The sequence below is a fragment of the Malus sylvestris genome, chromosome 15 (genome assembly GCF_916048215.2).
Source record: "Malus sylvestris chromosome 15, drMalSylv7.2, whole genome shotgun sequence".
NCBI classification, from domain to species: Eukaryota; Viridiplantae; Streptophyta; class Magnoliopsida; order Rosales; family Rosaceae; genus Malus; species Malus sylvestris.
The window spans coordinates 12,638,176-12,651,668 of NC_062274.1; the positions used below are offsets into that span (position 1 = coordinate 12,638,176).

A 13,493-nucleotide genomic window follows, 5' to 3' on the forward strand; every position below is an offset into this window, starting at 1 on the left:
TCATTAAAAAATTATAAAAATTAAAACAATTAATTTAATTTAATTTAAAAAAAAAAAAAAAAAAACCCAGAACACCTTCGTCTTCCACACCTGACACCCCTCCATTTCCCTCCACCCCCTGCACGGCTCCCAGGGAAAGCCCTAATTTGCGTGTAGAGATGGTCAATGTGAACAAGTTAGCGTATTTCCAAGCGATCACAGGCCTCGAAAACTCCAATTTATGCGTGGAGATCCTCAACGCCCATGGCTGGGACCTCGAGCTCGCGATCTCCTCCTTCACTCTAAAAAGCATTTCAAAACTCAAAAACTTTTTCCCTCCTTTCTTCTCTGCCAAAAATGGAGCCTTCAGTGTGAGCTTTTAATTTGCAGATCACAGTTCAATCAATCAACAGAGCTGCGGTTTATACCTTTTAATTTGCAGATCTGTGAGTTTGGGGACTATCCGAGTATATATCGTCAGTCTCTTTGCGGATTTCAAGTACCTAACACATAAGAACATCAGTGTGAGCTTCTACAAGGGTGAATCATAGGAAAAAAAAATTAGCTTTCAGGGATTTTTCTCAAGCTAAGAAACATGTATATTGCACAGAGTGGGAGATGATTACCGTTGCATGTGCGAAATGGTATTGATCTGCATGAATGGAACTCCAATATTTGAGCATATCTTTGCTCAGGGAATGACGGTGATGACGGTCTAAGCTCGAATCCGTGATGGGTTAGAGAGACACGGGGATGTGTATGTTGTGTGGTTTTGGTTGCGAATGGATGCAACGTTTAGAAAGGAAGACAAAGTTGTTGTGAGATGGAAGGTTTGCAATGCTGGGCACTGGGCTTAAGATTGGAGAAATGATAATCCTTTCTAATTTTCTAGAGGCTGAGAGAAATTCAAGCACTAAGAGCCATATCTCATTTGTCTGTGAAGGTTTGAAAAAAAAGTGAGAAATGAGAGACATCTCTCATTTTCTAGAGAGATAGGGGTTTCGGTTACTTACACAAAACAAATAGAAAAATTTAAGGTCGCAGGGAAACAAGGAAGGGCCAACCGCCCAGAGCTAGGGTTTTGAAGACTGAAGCTGCGGAGGAGAAACCTGTGGAGGAAAATTTGGCACGGCAAATGAGTACAAGGCAAACTCGGAGCTCCAGGATCGAGGAATTGGGGAAGATCCCAAGTAGGAACCTCCACAGTCTCCGATGTCAGTGGTAGGGACAACCTTCACTCCATTCCTCAACTGTTGTACCAATCTTGATCGTTGTCAAACCTCATCGCAGCACTCGGGTTTTTGGGATAAGGGAAGGGGATGGGTTTTTGAGTAAGGAGAAGAGGAAGGGTGTCGGTGGGTGAGGAGTGGAGGGGTGGATGGGATGGAGGGTGGAGCCATTGAGGGGGTGGAAAGGTGTCGGGTGGGGAAGGCGAAGGTATTCTAGTTTTTTTTTTTTTTTAATTTAATTAATTATTTTAATATTTTAATATTTTAATATTTTATATTTTTTTAATGACACGTGGTGCCCAATAATTGTCCACATGGGCGCCACGTCATCAGTTAAGGAGAGACTTAACAGCCAGACTAACGAATGTATGAAACTGTCCCAAAATTAACACTTTAGGTATGACTCTGGGACGAAAAAAACTTCATGTACTAAATGTTGAAAACCACGAAACTTGAGGGTAGTAAACTGAGATTTACCCAATTTTAAATCACCTTTTGAGGTCTTGAAAGATAAAAAGATCAGGTTATCTCATTTGAAAGTCTTTGGGTGTACATGCTTTGTTCACATTCAAGCACAAAATCGTGACAAGCTAGACCCACGGGCTGCCAAATGTGTCTTTCTAGGTTACTCATCCACCCAAAAAGGTTACAAGTGTTACAATTCAACAACTAGAAAAATGGTTGTTTCAAGTGATGTTAAATTTGACGAACATGTTCCTTACTTCTTACAACCTTTGGATTACTTTAGATAGGGGGAGCATTTGCTGGATTTATTCATAATTCCAATCCAAATGGAGAAGAAACAACATGCATTCCTAGTGATCATGTACTAGATGCTGCCAATCGTTTATGAAATCCCGTTTCTAGATTTCACTTTTATAATCTATGTATTTGTATTATTGAGATTTTATATTATTTTTCGAGAATTTATTTTAATTTGTTTGAATTTAGATTTTTTATTAAACTAGTTATGAAAAGAGAATTTTAGAAATTATTTATTTAAAACTCATAGGCATTTCAAGGTCACAATTTACATCTTTGGATAGAGCTCGATCTCACGAACGCGCAGATGCAAACCATTCATGAAACGGAGCTATAATGAAGCAATTAGAGACGTTTTGGTATTTAAAAGAAAAAAAAAAAGGGACTGGATGCTGCCAGGTGGCAGCGGGAGAGAGAAGAAGATGAGGTTGAGGGAGAGAAAAGGAGGGGAGGAGTGACCAATGGGAGGGGGGAGAAGGGAGGGGAAATGAGAGACCCGAAATGGGTCATTTTTGACCCGCGAACCACCATTTTTGACCCAAAATGGGTCACTTTCATTCTTGATTTTGGTTTTCAGTACAAATATTTTAACTTACCTTTTTATAGTTATATATATATATATATATATATATATATATATATATATTTGTATTTTCGAAGTTACAAATGTTTTGGGAAAGTATTTCCGTTTTTAGTTTTAAGCTCAGCACGAGTTTTCGATCTATATGTTAGTACTTATCTATTTATCTTATTTTACGTTCTTACTTTTGGCCTTAAGCTATTTTATGTTTTTGACCTTATATCTTTATAAAGTATGTTTCTACTTTTACACTGATGGAGAAGAAAGTAAGAGCTTGGAGGCATGATAGAGGATTTTGCAACCCGCTCGCGACGGTGTGGCATATTCTCTTTGATGCACCCACTCTGACTTGATTTCCCTTTATACATATATTCTTTTTCCTATTTTTGAGTAATTCAGTTTAGTAAGTGATTTTAAATTTTGAGGACGAAATTCTTTTAAGGGGGTAAATTGTTACAACCACCTCCCAATTATTTGTATTATATGTTGTTTTACCCCAAACTGCCACGTGGCAGCACCCTAACTCACCTCCCTTTTCTCTCTTTCGGTCCCCACCCTGTGACCCCTTTTTCCTTCTCTCTCTCTCTTTCTCTGCACTTTTATCTCTCTCTCTCTCTCGAAACCCTCTCGTCTCTCTCCTTCTCTTTCCCGTGAACACACACACTCACAGTTGCATCACCTGCGAGGAAGGCATCATCACCATCAACCTCGTCTTCCTCTTCCTTTCTCTCTCGACGCAGCTGGGACTGTGGAACCCAAGAACTCTTCAACGAGTTCCTTTGATTTTTCCAGTTAGGTTTTTGAAGGAAATCGGCTCGGGTGTGCCAAACCCATCTCCGACGAGCCCGTGGCTGTCGAGGGGATTTCCGATCATCTCTGGCTGTTCTACGGCAAAAAGGAAGGTATAAACACACTCCTCTTCTCTTGTACTTCATTTTAATACCTAGAACGGAGTCTAAGGTCGTGGTTTGCAGTCGGCCGAAGCTGGGAAGGCTCCGGCGTTCTTCTTCATTATTTCCCGTCAACACCAGGCCTTTTAGGTCGTTTCTCAAAACCCACGGGCTCTAGGCCTATTTTAGCCAGCCCAGCCCAGTACCCTCAACCATTCCCTTTTTATTTTTAGGTTTAATCCTTAAGACCCAAAAGGCCTTAGGGCCATGATAGCAAGGCCCAAACCCTTTGGCTTCAAGCCTTAGGTCCGGGAGGAACTCGGGCCTCCACACAGAGTTTGGTGGGCCGGAGATCCAACCTCACATCCCCATCTTGGAATCCATCCAGTGATGAGTCGTGAAGATGCCCTTAATTTGTATATATTCCTGGTTTGCACTCTTCGTGTCAGTGTCTCAATTTTCATTTAATTTGTTCGATTAAAAGTCTAAAAGGAAAAAAGGAAAGAGAGTATTAAATAGAGTTCATAAATCATTTCCCTATATCAAACTTGCTCGACGACGACAAATAATCAAGTGGTGACGCTGACAACCACAATTTGGCGATGAGCGAAAAATACACAGCTTAGTTTTTCTTACATGTAAGGGTCCTTTTTCCTTAATTTCCAATGACTAAGAGAGGCGTATCAAAATCCAATTAAATCTATAAATTAAAAAGTTTTTGCACACGCGTCAAAATCCAATTTGTGTGCGAGGAAGAACAGCCCTACATGTAAGGAACCAAGTATTTTCCGAGCTAAATTGAACTCAATGCAATCGAAACTGGAAGAGGCTAGTCTACTGTAAAACAAAGCATATATAATGCCCATCCATATCCCAAACTTCATTTAAATCATCATAAATTTTAAGACCACCATAAATTAAGGCTAAATATTCACGTCCAAGCACTCAACCTCTTAAAAATAGTACAAAAGATAAAACTCCTACTGGTTGAAATAAACTAGGTTAAATGATACAAACACCTACCATCATACATCTTCCCGGCGGCCAACTTCCCATCCATCCGTGTGTCGGTGGAAGAGACCTACCATCTAATATTCCATTCTGACAAGTGCCGTGGACGCGTCTGCTGATCCATACTGCATCCAGTCCTTGGCACATATGAGGGCTTCAACCGTCTCTGGTCGTAGGGAACTCCTGTACTGATCCATCTCCTTGACCGTGGTATCAAAGACAGAGTCAGAAGGAACTGTAGATACCGGAATTGACAAAATGTCTCGAGCCATCTTTGAGAGCGTCGGGTACTTCATCTTGTTCAGTTTCCACCAGCCTAACACATCAAAATCATTAACTCGGGGCAGCAGAGACTCATCCAAATACTGATCCAGCTCCGACTTCATCTGTTGGCTGGTAGTCTCCATGATGTACATGTCAAAGTCTGTGAGTCCGTTGTCTGTTAGGATAGCTCCACCTTGGGAGTCCTCTATCTTAATGTTGTTATTCCCTTCGTCTGCATAAGTTGGTGTGAGAGGCAAAGGCAGTGTCAAATATTCATGAAAGAGCTCATGAATTCCGTCATCAACAACCTTGATATGCATTGGAGCTTCTTCGCCATAAATTTTGTTGAAACTGAACTCAACAAGCTTCATCTTGAACCTGGGATCCATAACTACCGCTGTTGCCAAAGCCAGGCTACAATTCTTCCAGTATTTTTCAATTCTTTCTTGCATTGTCTTAGTTAGGCTGCTAGTGAAGGGATCCTCACTTGCGACCGTCTTAGTCAGATCAGTCTGAATCCTCCACACTTCATGGAAGAAAGTAACTGCAGTTGGGTTAGTCGTAGTGGTAAGGATATTGGCCGCATCGAAGATAAGTTTCAAATATGTGCAGATAGTCTCAACTTGCTTCCAGTCTTCCATTGACGGGGTTTGTTTGTAATCCGGATCAGATGTATCCAAGCATGTAAAAACTTCCTTTAACTCAGAACAGGCCACCAGCATTTGATATGTTGTGTTCCATTTAGTTTGGTCGTCAATTGATAGGCTCCTTTCACTTGGGACTTGGAGCTGACTCTTAAGCTCCAGAAACTTTTCTTCATGGGACTCTGATGTCTTCACATACTTTACACTATCCCGGACTTTTTTTACTACATCGCTTCCTGCTGCTAACACTTCTTTTGCAATGCTGTTCAAAGTACGGGCCATGCAATGCCCAACCAATAGTTGACCATTGAGGATAAGTGGGTTCTTGTTTGAAAGAAGAGGCCTTAAATTTTCAAGAGCAGTCTCACTCAGTGGCTGATCATAAGTGACTGAAAATAACTTGTTTTCCATACTCCAATCATGAAGGCAAACAGCAACAGCATGACTAAGCGCAGAATCAGAGTCCGGATATGGTTCCATGACTACATTGAGCAGCCGCCTGTGCAACTTCCAGTCAGCATCAATGAAGTGCCCAGTAATAAACACATAACCCACGGTTTGAGAGGAACTCCACACGTCCAAAGTAAGGCAGACACGTCCAGGTATGCCCTCAATAAACTTGGTGACACTTTGCTTTTCCGTTAGGTAAGTTGCAACACAATCTCCTTGGACGGTATTGAAGCTCACCATGTTGAACTGTGGGTTAAGATTCCGTGCAAAAGCTACAAACCCAGGATGCTCAACCATATGCAGGGGGTAGTCATGCATGATGATCATCCTTACAATCTCATGGCGACAACGGTCTGGATCAAATATAATTTGGGGTGTGTTAGCAGTCCGGTAACGCCTTTTTGGTGGATTGGAAGAGCTGCCACCCCTTGAAGCTGGGGTATATGGGGAAGACTGATTGTTGTTCTGGTTACGAAGAAGTGCTGGGCAGGTCCCCTTCGCGATGTGGCGTTTGAGGTGGCTGGTACCTGCTACTTTTGAACCCGTACTGTAAGCAAAACTTTGCTTACACTGCTTGCAGCACGCCCTCCTACATCCAGGACCCACGTTTTCTATGGTGAAATGCTCCCAGACAATTGACTTCTTTTTCCTGCGCTTGTTAGGCTGTGTTTCTGTATTTTCCACCTCATTGTTTTCATAGGGAGTTGCAGTCTTATCTTCAAATGGGGTCAGCATTAGCATCTTTTCTTCATCAGGTGTTTCCATCATGTCTTCATCAGGGGCGGCCCTCTTGTGATTAATAGGAGTGGTCAATGGCTCTTCAAAGTGGGCGGTCATCGGATCTTCAAATTGGGCAGCCATCGCCTCTTCATAGTGGGTAGACATGGGCTCTTCAACAGGGGAGGCCATCGCCTCTTCAACGGGGGCAGCCATCGCCTCTTCAATGGGGGCGGCCATCGCCTCTTCAATGGGGGCGGCCATCGCCTCTTCAGGGTGCACAGCCATCGCCTCTTCAGCAGGGGCGGCCATCACCTCTTCAGGGGGCGCAGATATCGGCTCTTCAACGGGCACGGATATCGACTCTTCGGCTGGGGCGGATATCGGCTCTTCGGCTGGGACGGATTTCGGCTCTTCGGCTGGGACGGATTTCGGCTCTTCAACGGGGGTGGACCACGGCTTTTCAACACGGGCGCCCATCAGCTCTTCAATGGGGGAGGCCATTTTGTCTTGAATAGGAGTGGCAATTGTCTCTTCAGTAGGGGTTGCCATGTTGTCTTTGGGAAGTAAAATCCTGCATTCAGCAAACAGCCACCACCTTTAAGAAAACGGAAAGTAAATGCTGAAACTAAGAGCAGAGTGATAATGGAACACATCGTTAAAGACTTCGCCACAGAATCTGAGCATGAACCAAAAATCATATAAATAAACAGAAGCAACATAACAACAGCTTCTTGCATTCAGAGAAACATGGAATGAATAAATGGAGGAACAAACCCGTATTTCAATGTTATGAGACTACTTCAGAACAGTAAACATACAATATAGCAAACTGTCAAGTACCACGAAAGAGAGAAAAAAAAGGATCCCATTCTTTCAATTGTATTTAGTTACAGAGCGGTCTAATTATGTCGTTGATGCATCCCTTCACCATTGTAATGGTAACGACCACAATCTGTCATAATATCATACGCATCCCATCAAACAGAACCAGCTAAATATTAAGTCAAGAAGTTTCTACGTTTTGTGCATGGCAGGAACCAATTTCATGGTCCAAACACCCTACTATCCCAACAAAGAAAAACACCAACTAGCTAATGCACCAATTATAAATTTATTTTTGGACCGGAAGGAGAAATTCGATTCTCATTAGGCAAAACTAAAATACGAAAGCTTGTAATACCAAAAACACGAAAAGCAAAAAAATAATGAGCAATAATCCAAGATTTAATATCTAAGCATGCATGTTATGTAGATTTAATATCTACATAAAGCACCCCATCTCGCAAGGCCAAGCTTATTCAATCACAACAGTTTGTTGGGATTTTTTTTACTTTTTTCTATTTTTATTTCTTGTGGGAATCGCATCAAACATTTTAAATAAATATATCCTAACATCTTAATATTCCTACAAAACTGGGCCCAACCATGGGCCGATACAAAAACATTGAACTTAAGTCAACCCAAACAGATTGACCTGCCCAGCTCTAATACAGTCCCTCGGATTAAAGTCCATCGGATTAAATATCCATCTTTCATCTTCCAACAAGAAGATGAGCTCTCACCTACAATGGATCCCAGATGGGTGAGGAATTATTAAAGTCCACCGGATTTTAAACTTGGAGAATAAAAATAAACCCAGAAACGGGCTAAAATTTAAAACCAGCACTAAAATTTCAAAAACAAACCCAGATATCTACAATATTCCGTCGTCTGATCGAGTTTTAGACTTTACGTTTTTAGAAACAGCAGCCCAGGTCGGAAAACCCCAGTAATCCAACATATTTAACAGATCGAACTCAAAAATTAAAGAACGAAAAGAAAAGGTGTGGAATTTACTCAAACCCACAAAATTCACAAAAATTAACTACAGCATAATCAGGCTACAGATTCAAATTCACAACGTAAAAACACAAATTAAACAAAAAAATCAGAATTCACGACGCAACAACCCGAATTAAACACAAAATCAAGGTCTATTCAGAAACATAAGCTTAAGAAGGCGAAAATCTGAAACCTTTCGAAAGCGCAGCAAGAGAGGAAAAAGAATTGGGGGAAAAGTTGGGAAATCTACCAGAGGGGTTTAGGTGGAGGCGCCGAGAGGAGGCGATCGACAAGGCGGATTGAAGCTCGACGGGCCGAGCTTCGACTCTCCGGCAGTGGCGAGATCTAGGTTTTTCCACAGAGAGAGAGGGAAACCCAGATTGGGCTTTTGGAACCCGAGAAGCTAACTGGACCTAAAAGAGGACTTTGGGACTCGTTAAGGGTTAAGGGGATAAGATATTTTTGGTTTGGGGGGTCAGATTGAAAAAATAGGGCAATTATTTTTGGGTATAATTTTTTTTTGGGCACTTGGACTTTCAGATGGTCCAATAATTTTTTTATTTTTTTATTTTTTTATTTTCTTCCATCTCCTTTGCTTTGTATTTCAAAAATATAACTGTACAGTCAGCCAGCCAGCCCACAGAATATAGTGGACTATTTATCCTGGGTGGGGGCCCACACGTGGATTTTTTTTTTTCAGTTTTTTTCTTCTTTTGGTTAGAGAGTGAAATGCTTTAGCCCAATGATGTGTCCATGACTCCATTGCCAATTTTGGGGGATGCTTTGTTTTGAACAGTGGAGTGTGATAGGACTGAGTGTTTGAGCCAACCTTTGGGTTACGGTTTGTGGGGAAGGGTTTATTTCTCTTAATCTCTCATGGCCTTTTGGATGGGCATTTGGGCATGCAATTTGGGTGACCATGTTACAATCCATGGTTTTTGTTAGAGGGTTCATGGGCACACTGCTAGAAAAATGAAGAACTAGAACTAGAACTATACATGTCTTTTGTTTTCGCTACTTTATTTTGCACCATTAACTTATGTATATCGATTTTTCTGATAGTGGAATTGTCATAGCCCGTCCCGAATTATTGTTACCGATGGTGTGAAAAGATGAAATTGTCGTTGGACGTTTTGTGTGGTTATGTGGTTTAAGTTTAGAAGTGAACTAATACATTAAATCCCTAATATTTTGGAACCAGTTAGGACTTAAAGTTGTTATAGTTTTGTGGTTGGTTGGAAGTCAAACAATTTTGGACCACACACACACTCCAACTTTCTCCCTCTCTCTCTCTCTCTCTCTCATTCTCGTGTACACTCCCTCTCAATTTTCTTCTGTTTCCATCAACTTTGTACGGACGAACTCCACACCTTCCCTTTCAAGCACGGATCAAGGTTTTAAAGGTAACATTCAAACTCTTTGCATGTCTAGGAGTTGATTTATACCTTTATTTGGACTTAAAACCTTCGAAAACCCTAGTTTCTCACGAACTCCGATTTAGGTATTGTTCATGCACTAATTATTGTGAGGTTTTTAGGAGTTTTTAAGGCCATAGGAAGCTTTGAATCATCCTCATGAAGCTCGGAGAAGAAAAATGAAGTGATTTGGACGTCAGAAAGTTGAGTTTCGACGAGTTACAAGTTTAGTCAGATTATCGAGGGATTTTCGGCGAGTTTCGTGGATTTTAGGGCTTTTGAAAGGTATGATTGTGTTCTATCTGTGTTAAGCTTCAAATTGGTTTAAGTTTCATGAAATTTGGTTGAGAAACGGACGAGAAATGAAGGTTTGAAAAATTCCCAATTTTCCGGCGACGGCGACGGTAGCCAGAGTTCGAAGGTAGGGGATGACAGAATATTTCTAACGGCGTTGGTTAGTTTTAACGGTTCCGTTACTTTTTAACGGAATATTCCTAACGGGGTTAGGGAATTCCGTTAAGGTCCCTGCGCGTGGTCGCGCGTAGGGCCATGCCTTTGCCGGCGCGTGAAGGCTCCAAAAATTATTTTAAAAATTTGGGGATGTTCGTGGAGTTATGTAGGTCATCATATACCTCATTTGAGCAATGTATGAGAAGTTATTAGCTAGTATTGTTTATGTGCTTTAATTTAACGTTTTTATAGTTGTTTCGCATATAAGGGAGACTTATCCCGAGGACGAGCACAGTCAAGGGCGACTAAGGGGCTACGACCCTTCGACATACCAGTGAGTGGGCTTTTGGTTTTAAGTATATACGTATATGCTTGATATTTTTCCCATAAAATGCATTTAAATGAGTTATGCTTTGAAAATGCCATGCCTATTGATTTATGCTTAAACCATGAGTTAGAATTGTATGCATAAATGTGATTTGGTGTTGTGGGCGCTCAGGTAAGTTCCATGTGAGTTTATGAATTGTAAATGTGTATTGAATGGTTGTGATTAATTGAGAAATATTAAGCTCATAAACCTGCATCCGGGTGTTAGTGATTAGTTAGAGATATGGCACAGGCCTGAATATAATGTCACATCCCACACCATATGCTCACATTGGATCCAATTTAGGTTCACAGTCTTGTCGTACATACCATAATAGGTGGTTCCGACTCGTAGGTGACTAATGATCAATCACACAGCTATCATGAGAGAGTAGCACTGAGCATAACTATATTACACCCAGTCATGTCGTACAGACCATAATAGGTGGTTCCGACTCGTAGGTTACAGTGGTTCCGACCCATGTGCAATGTAGTGCCATATGGGTCATTTGCAGTGACTCTGGCTAGATTGACTAATGAGCTATGAATTCAGCTGTACATACTTCTACAGGGGTTCCGACTAATGTGTTATTTTCCATGAATTTATTTTCACCTGAGTTACTTATCCTGTTTATATTTTGGCATGACATACTTATGATTATGAATATGTGAAGCATGATTTGAATTAATATATACATATACATATTTATGCATATGTTTATATTATATTTCTGGGAAAAATTATACATATTTTACGGCGAGGGGTTAGAGCATTTGATAAATGAAATGATTTTGAAAAGCTTTGTTTTTGCCCACTCACATTTTCTGTTTTGCGTCCCTCCAGGTTTTAGGTAGTCTTGATGTTGGTGGCGTACGAGGATCTCGGCGGTTCTGACAGAATATAATATTTGTAGGATATTTTTCGGTACTGTATAACTAGTACTTGTCCTACTGGACTACATCTAGACTTTCTATGCTCTGATTAGGAGTATTTACACTTGTATCTCACTCCTAGCACTTCTTGTTTATTAGTGCACACTAGAAGCTTTCGGTTTTTATGTATTCGTATATTTCTTATCTTTATCGCTTCCATACTGTGCACATGACTACGTCACCCTCACATGACGGCCAACATGCTTCGATTTCGGTCGAGGTGTGTCAGGAATGAACATGAACATGAACATCACCAAATAATTGTGTAGATTTCTTAGGAGGATAAATAAGAATGGTAACTTTCAAACTCATATTTTCTCTTATGCATTTCATCCGCCACTTTTTCTAACCTTTAAATCGAATATATACAATAAAGGAGAATCAAGTATATCATCCCACCATGTTAGTTTGGACGTTAGTTGAAAGTGGGAGACCGAATTCGGATTCCAAGTTGAAATGACACTCTTGGGTAGATTTCACAACAATACGAAAGACTATATGTGGTAGAGATATGTCAATTGAAAGTCACATCTGTATATAGGAACAAGAGTTGTCAACTTTCGATTGCGTTACATATACAGAGAACAAAGAACTTGTACGAATGAACAATATTGCTAAAAGAAAATTATGGCTCAAAGTTTCCCCAGAATACTTGACATTTGTATACAAATTAAAGAGAAAATAGGATAGAAGAACTTATTGCAGGAAAATAAATAAATAAGTTTGGATTCTCAATGTTGAATGTATAAAATAGAGTACTTCAAACCCTAGAGCTGCTAAAACCCAAAAACACCATTACGGTTCATTGGTTTCGATCGTAGGGAGTTGGAGTCTTGTCTTCATGTTGGGTTAGGGTTAGGGTTAGGGCTGCCATCAAACAAGAACAACTTTTGAGAAAACAAACTTTGGGCGGAGAAAATGTGAGGATGAACCAAAAGGAGTAGGATGTTCTCCCCTCTTATTTTTATCTCCTTTCCTCCTCTCCTCCTCTCCTCCTCTCACACTTTATTTTTTGTCTCATTGCCTTTAAAAAAATCAATCTAAGATGTCACCCTTACTTAATTGTAACCGTTCCAATAGGAGATGAGGGAAAGAAAAAGAGATTAAGAAGGAATCCTCTTCGGAACCAAAAGCAAGTAAATGAACTGAAACAACATTAAATGTATCTTGAATGTGACTGAATATAATGGACTGGGCTTGGTTGTGAATAACTAATGAATCCTAATGGACTGGGACTCGTGGGGATAAGACTTCGGGGGTCAGCCAACCCCAGCCACTCAACCGGCCGGACATAGGTCTCATTTGTATACCTTGCGATTGCCAGTTCCTTCAACGAATTCACCGGCTATAGAAGTTGCAGTTACCCTTAGATGACAACCCTAGGCTCTTTACAAAAAACATAAAATAATAATTTACAATCCTAAGATTCCTTCAACGTTTTGGTTCCTCTTTTTTCTAAACTAGAACTCGTTTGAAATTACTTTTAAATGGCTGAAAAGCGCTTTTGGTGAAAATGTTTTTGGAATCAATTCTTAGTAAAAATGAAAGTGAATCCTAGAAAAGTACTTGAAGTCTTCATGCAACAAGCACATAAAACCAATTGTACATTTAGATGGAGATGTTAACTTGGAGGAAGAAAAGAAAAGGCGGAGTTGCTTGGGTTCAGGGTTTGAATTGAAGCAAGTTAAGGTTTCAGTCCATAAAACCAATTGGCAAAATATAGGGAATAGTCCAGCTTACTTATAAGCTCATGCAAAGTCCCTCCTCCATCAATGTGAGATTCATTCTCAACATACCATCTCACCTGTAACGAATTTAACAACACAAACATGGTGACGTAGAGCACATGTGACCATTGGATTTCACACATGAGACAACCTGCTTTAATACAATGAAGCAAGTTGAGGTTCCACAATAAAACTAATTGGGGATATAGAGAGTAGTTCAATTTACTTATAAGTTCATACACGATCCCTTGT

At 40.5% G+C, this 13,493-nt stretch overlaps 1 protein-coding gene across 1 annotated transcript; it reads right to left on the bottom strand.

Annotated features, from left to right (window-relative positions):
• Positions 1–4,309: 4,309 nt before the first annotated feature.
• On the bottom strand, positions 4,310–8,801 carry LOC126603894 (zinc finger BED domain-containing protein DAYSLEEPER-like). Its single transcript, XM_050270912.1, has 2 exons — positions 8,601–8,801; positions 4,310–7,100 (listed from the first exon to the last, which is right to left on the bottom strand). The coding sequence occupies exon 2, from the start codon at positions 7,076–7,078 to the stop codon at positions 4,529–4,531; it is 2,550 nt and encodes an 849-aa protein (XP_050126869.1). The 5' UTR covers positions 7,079–7,100; positions 8,601–8,801; the 3' UTR covers positions 4,310–4,528.
• Between the last annotated feature and the right edge of the window lie 4,692 nt (positions 8,802–13,493).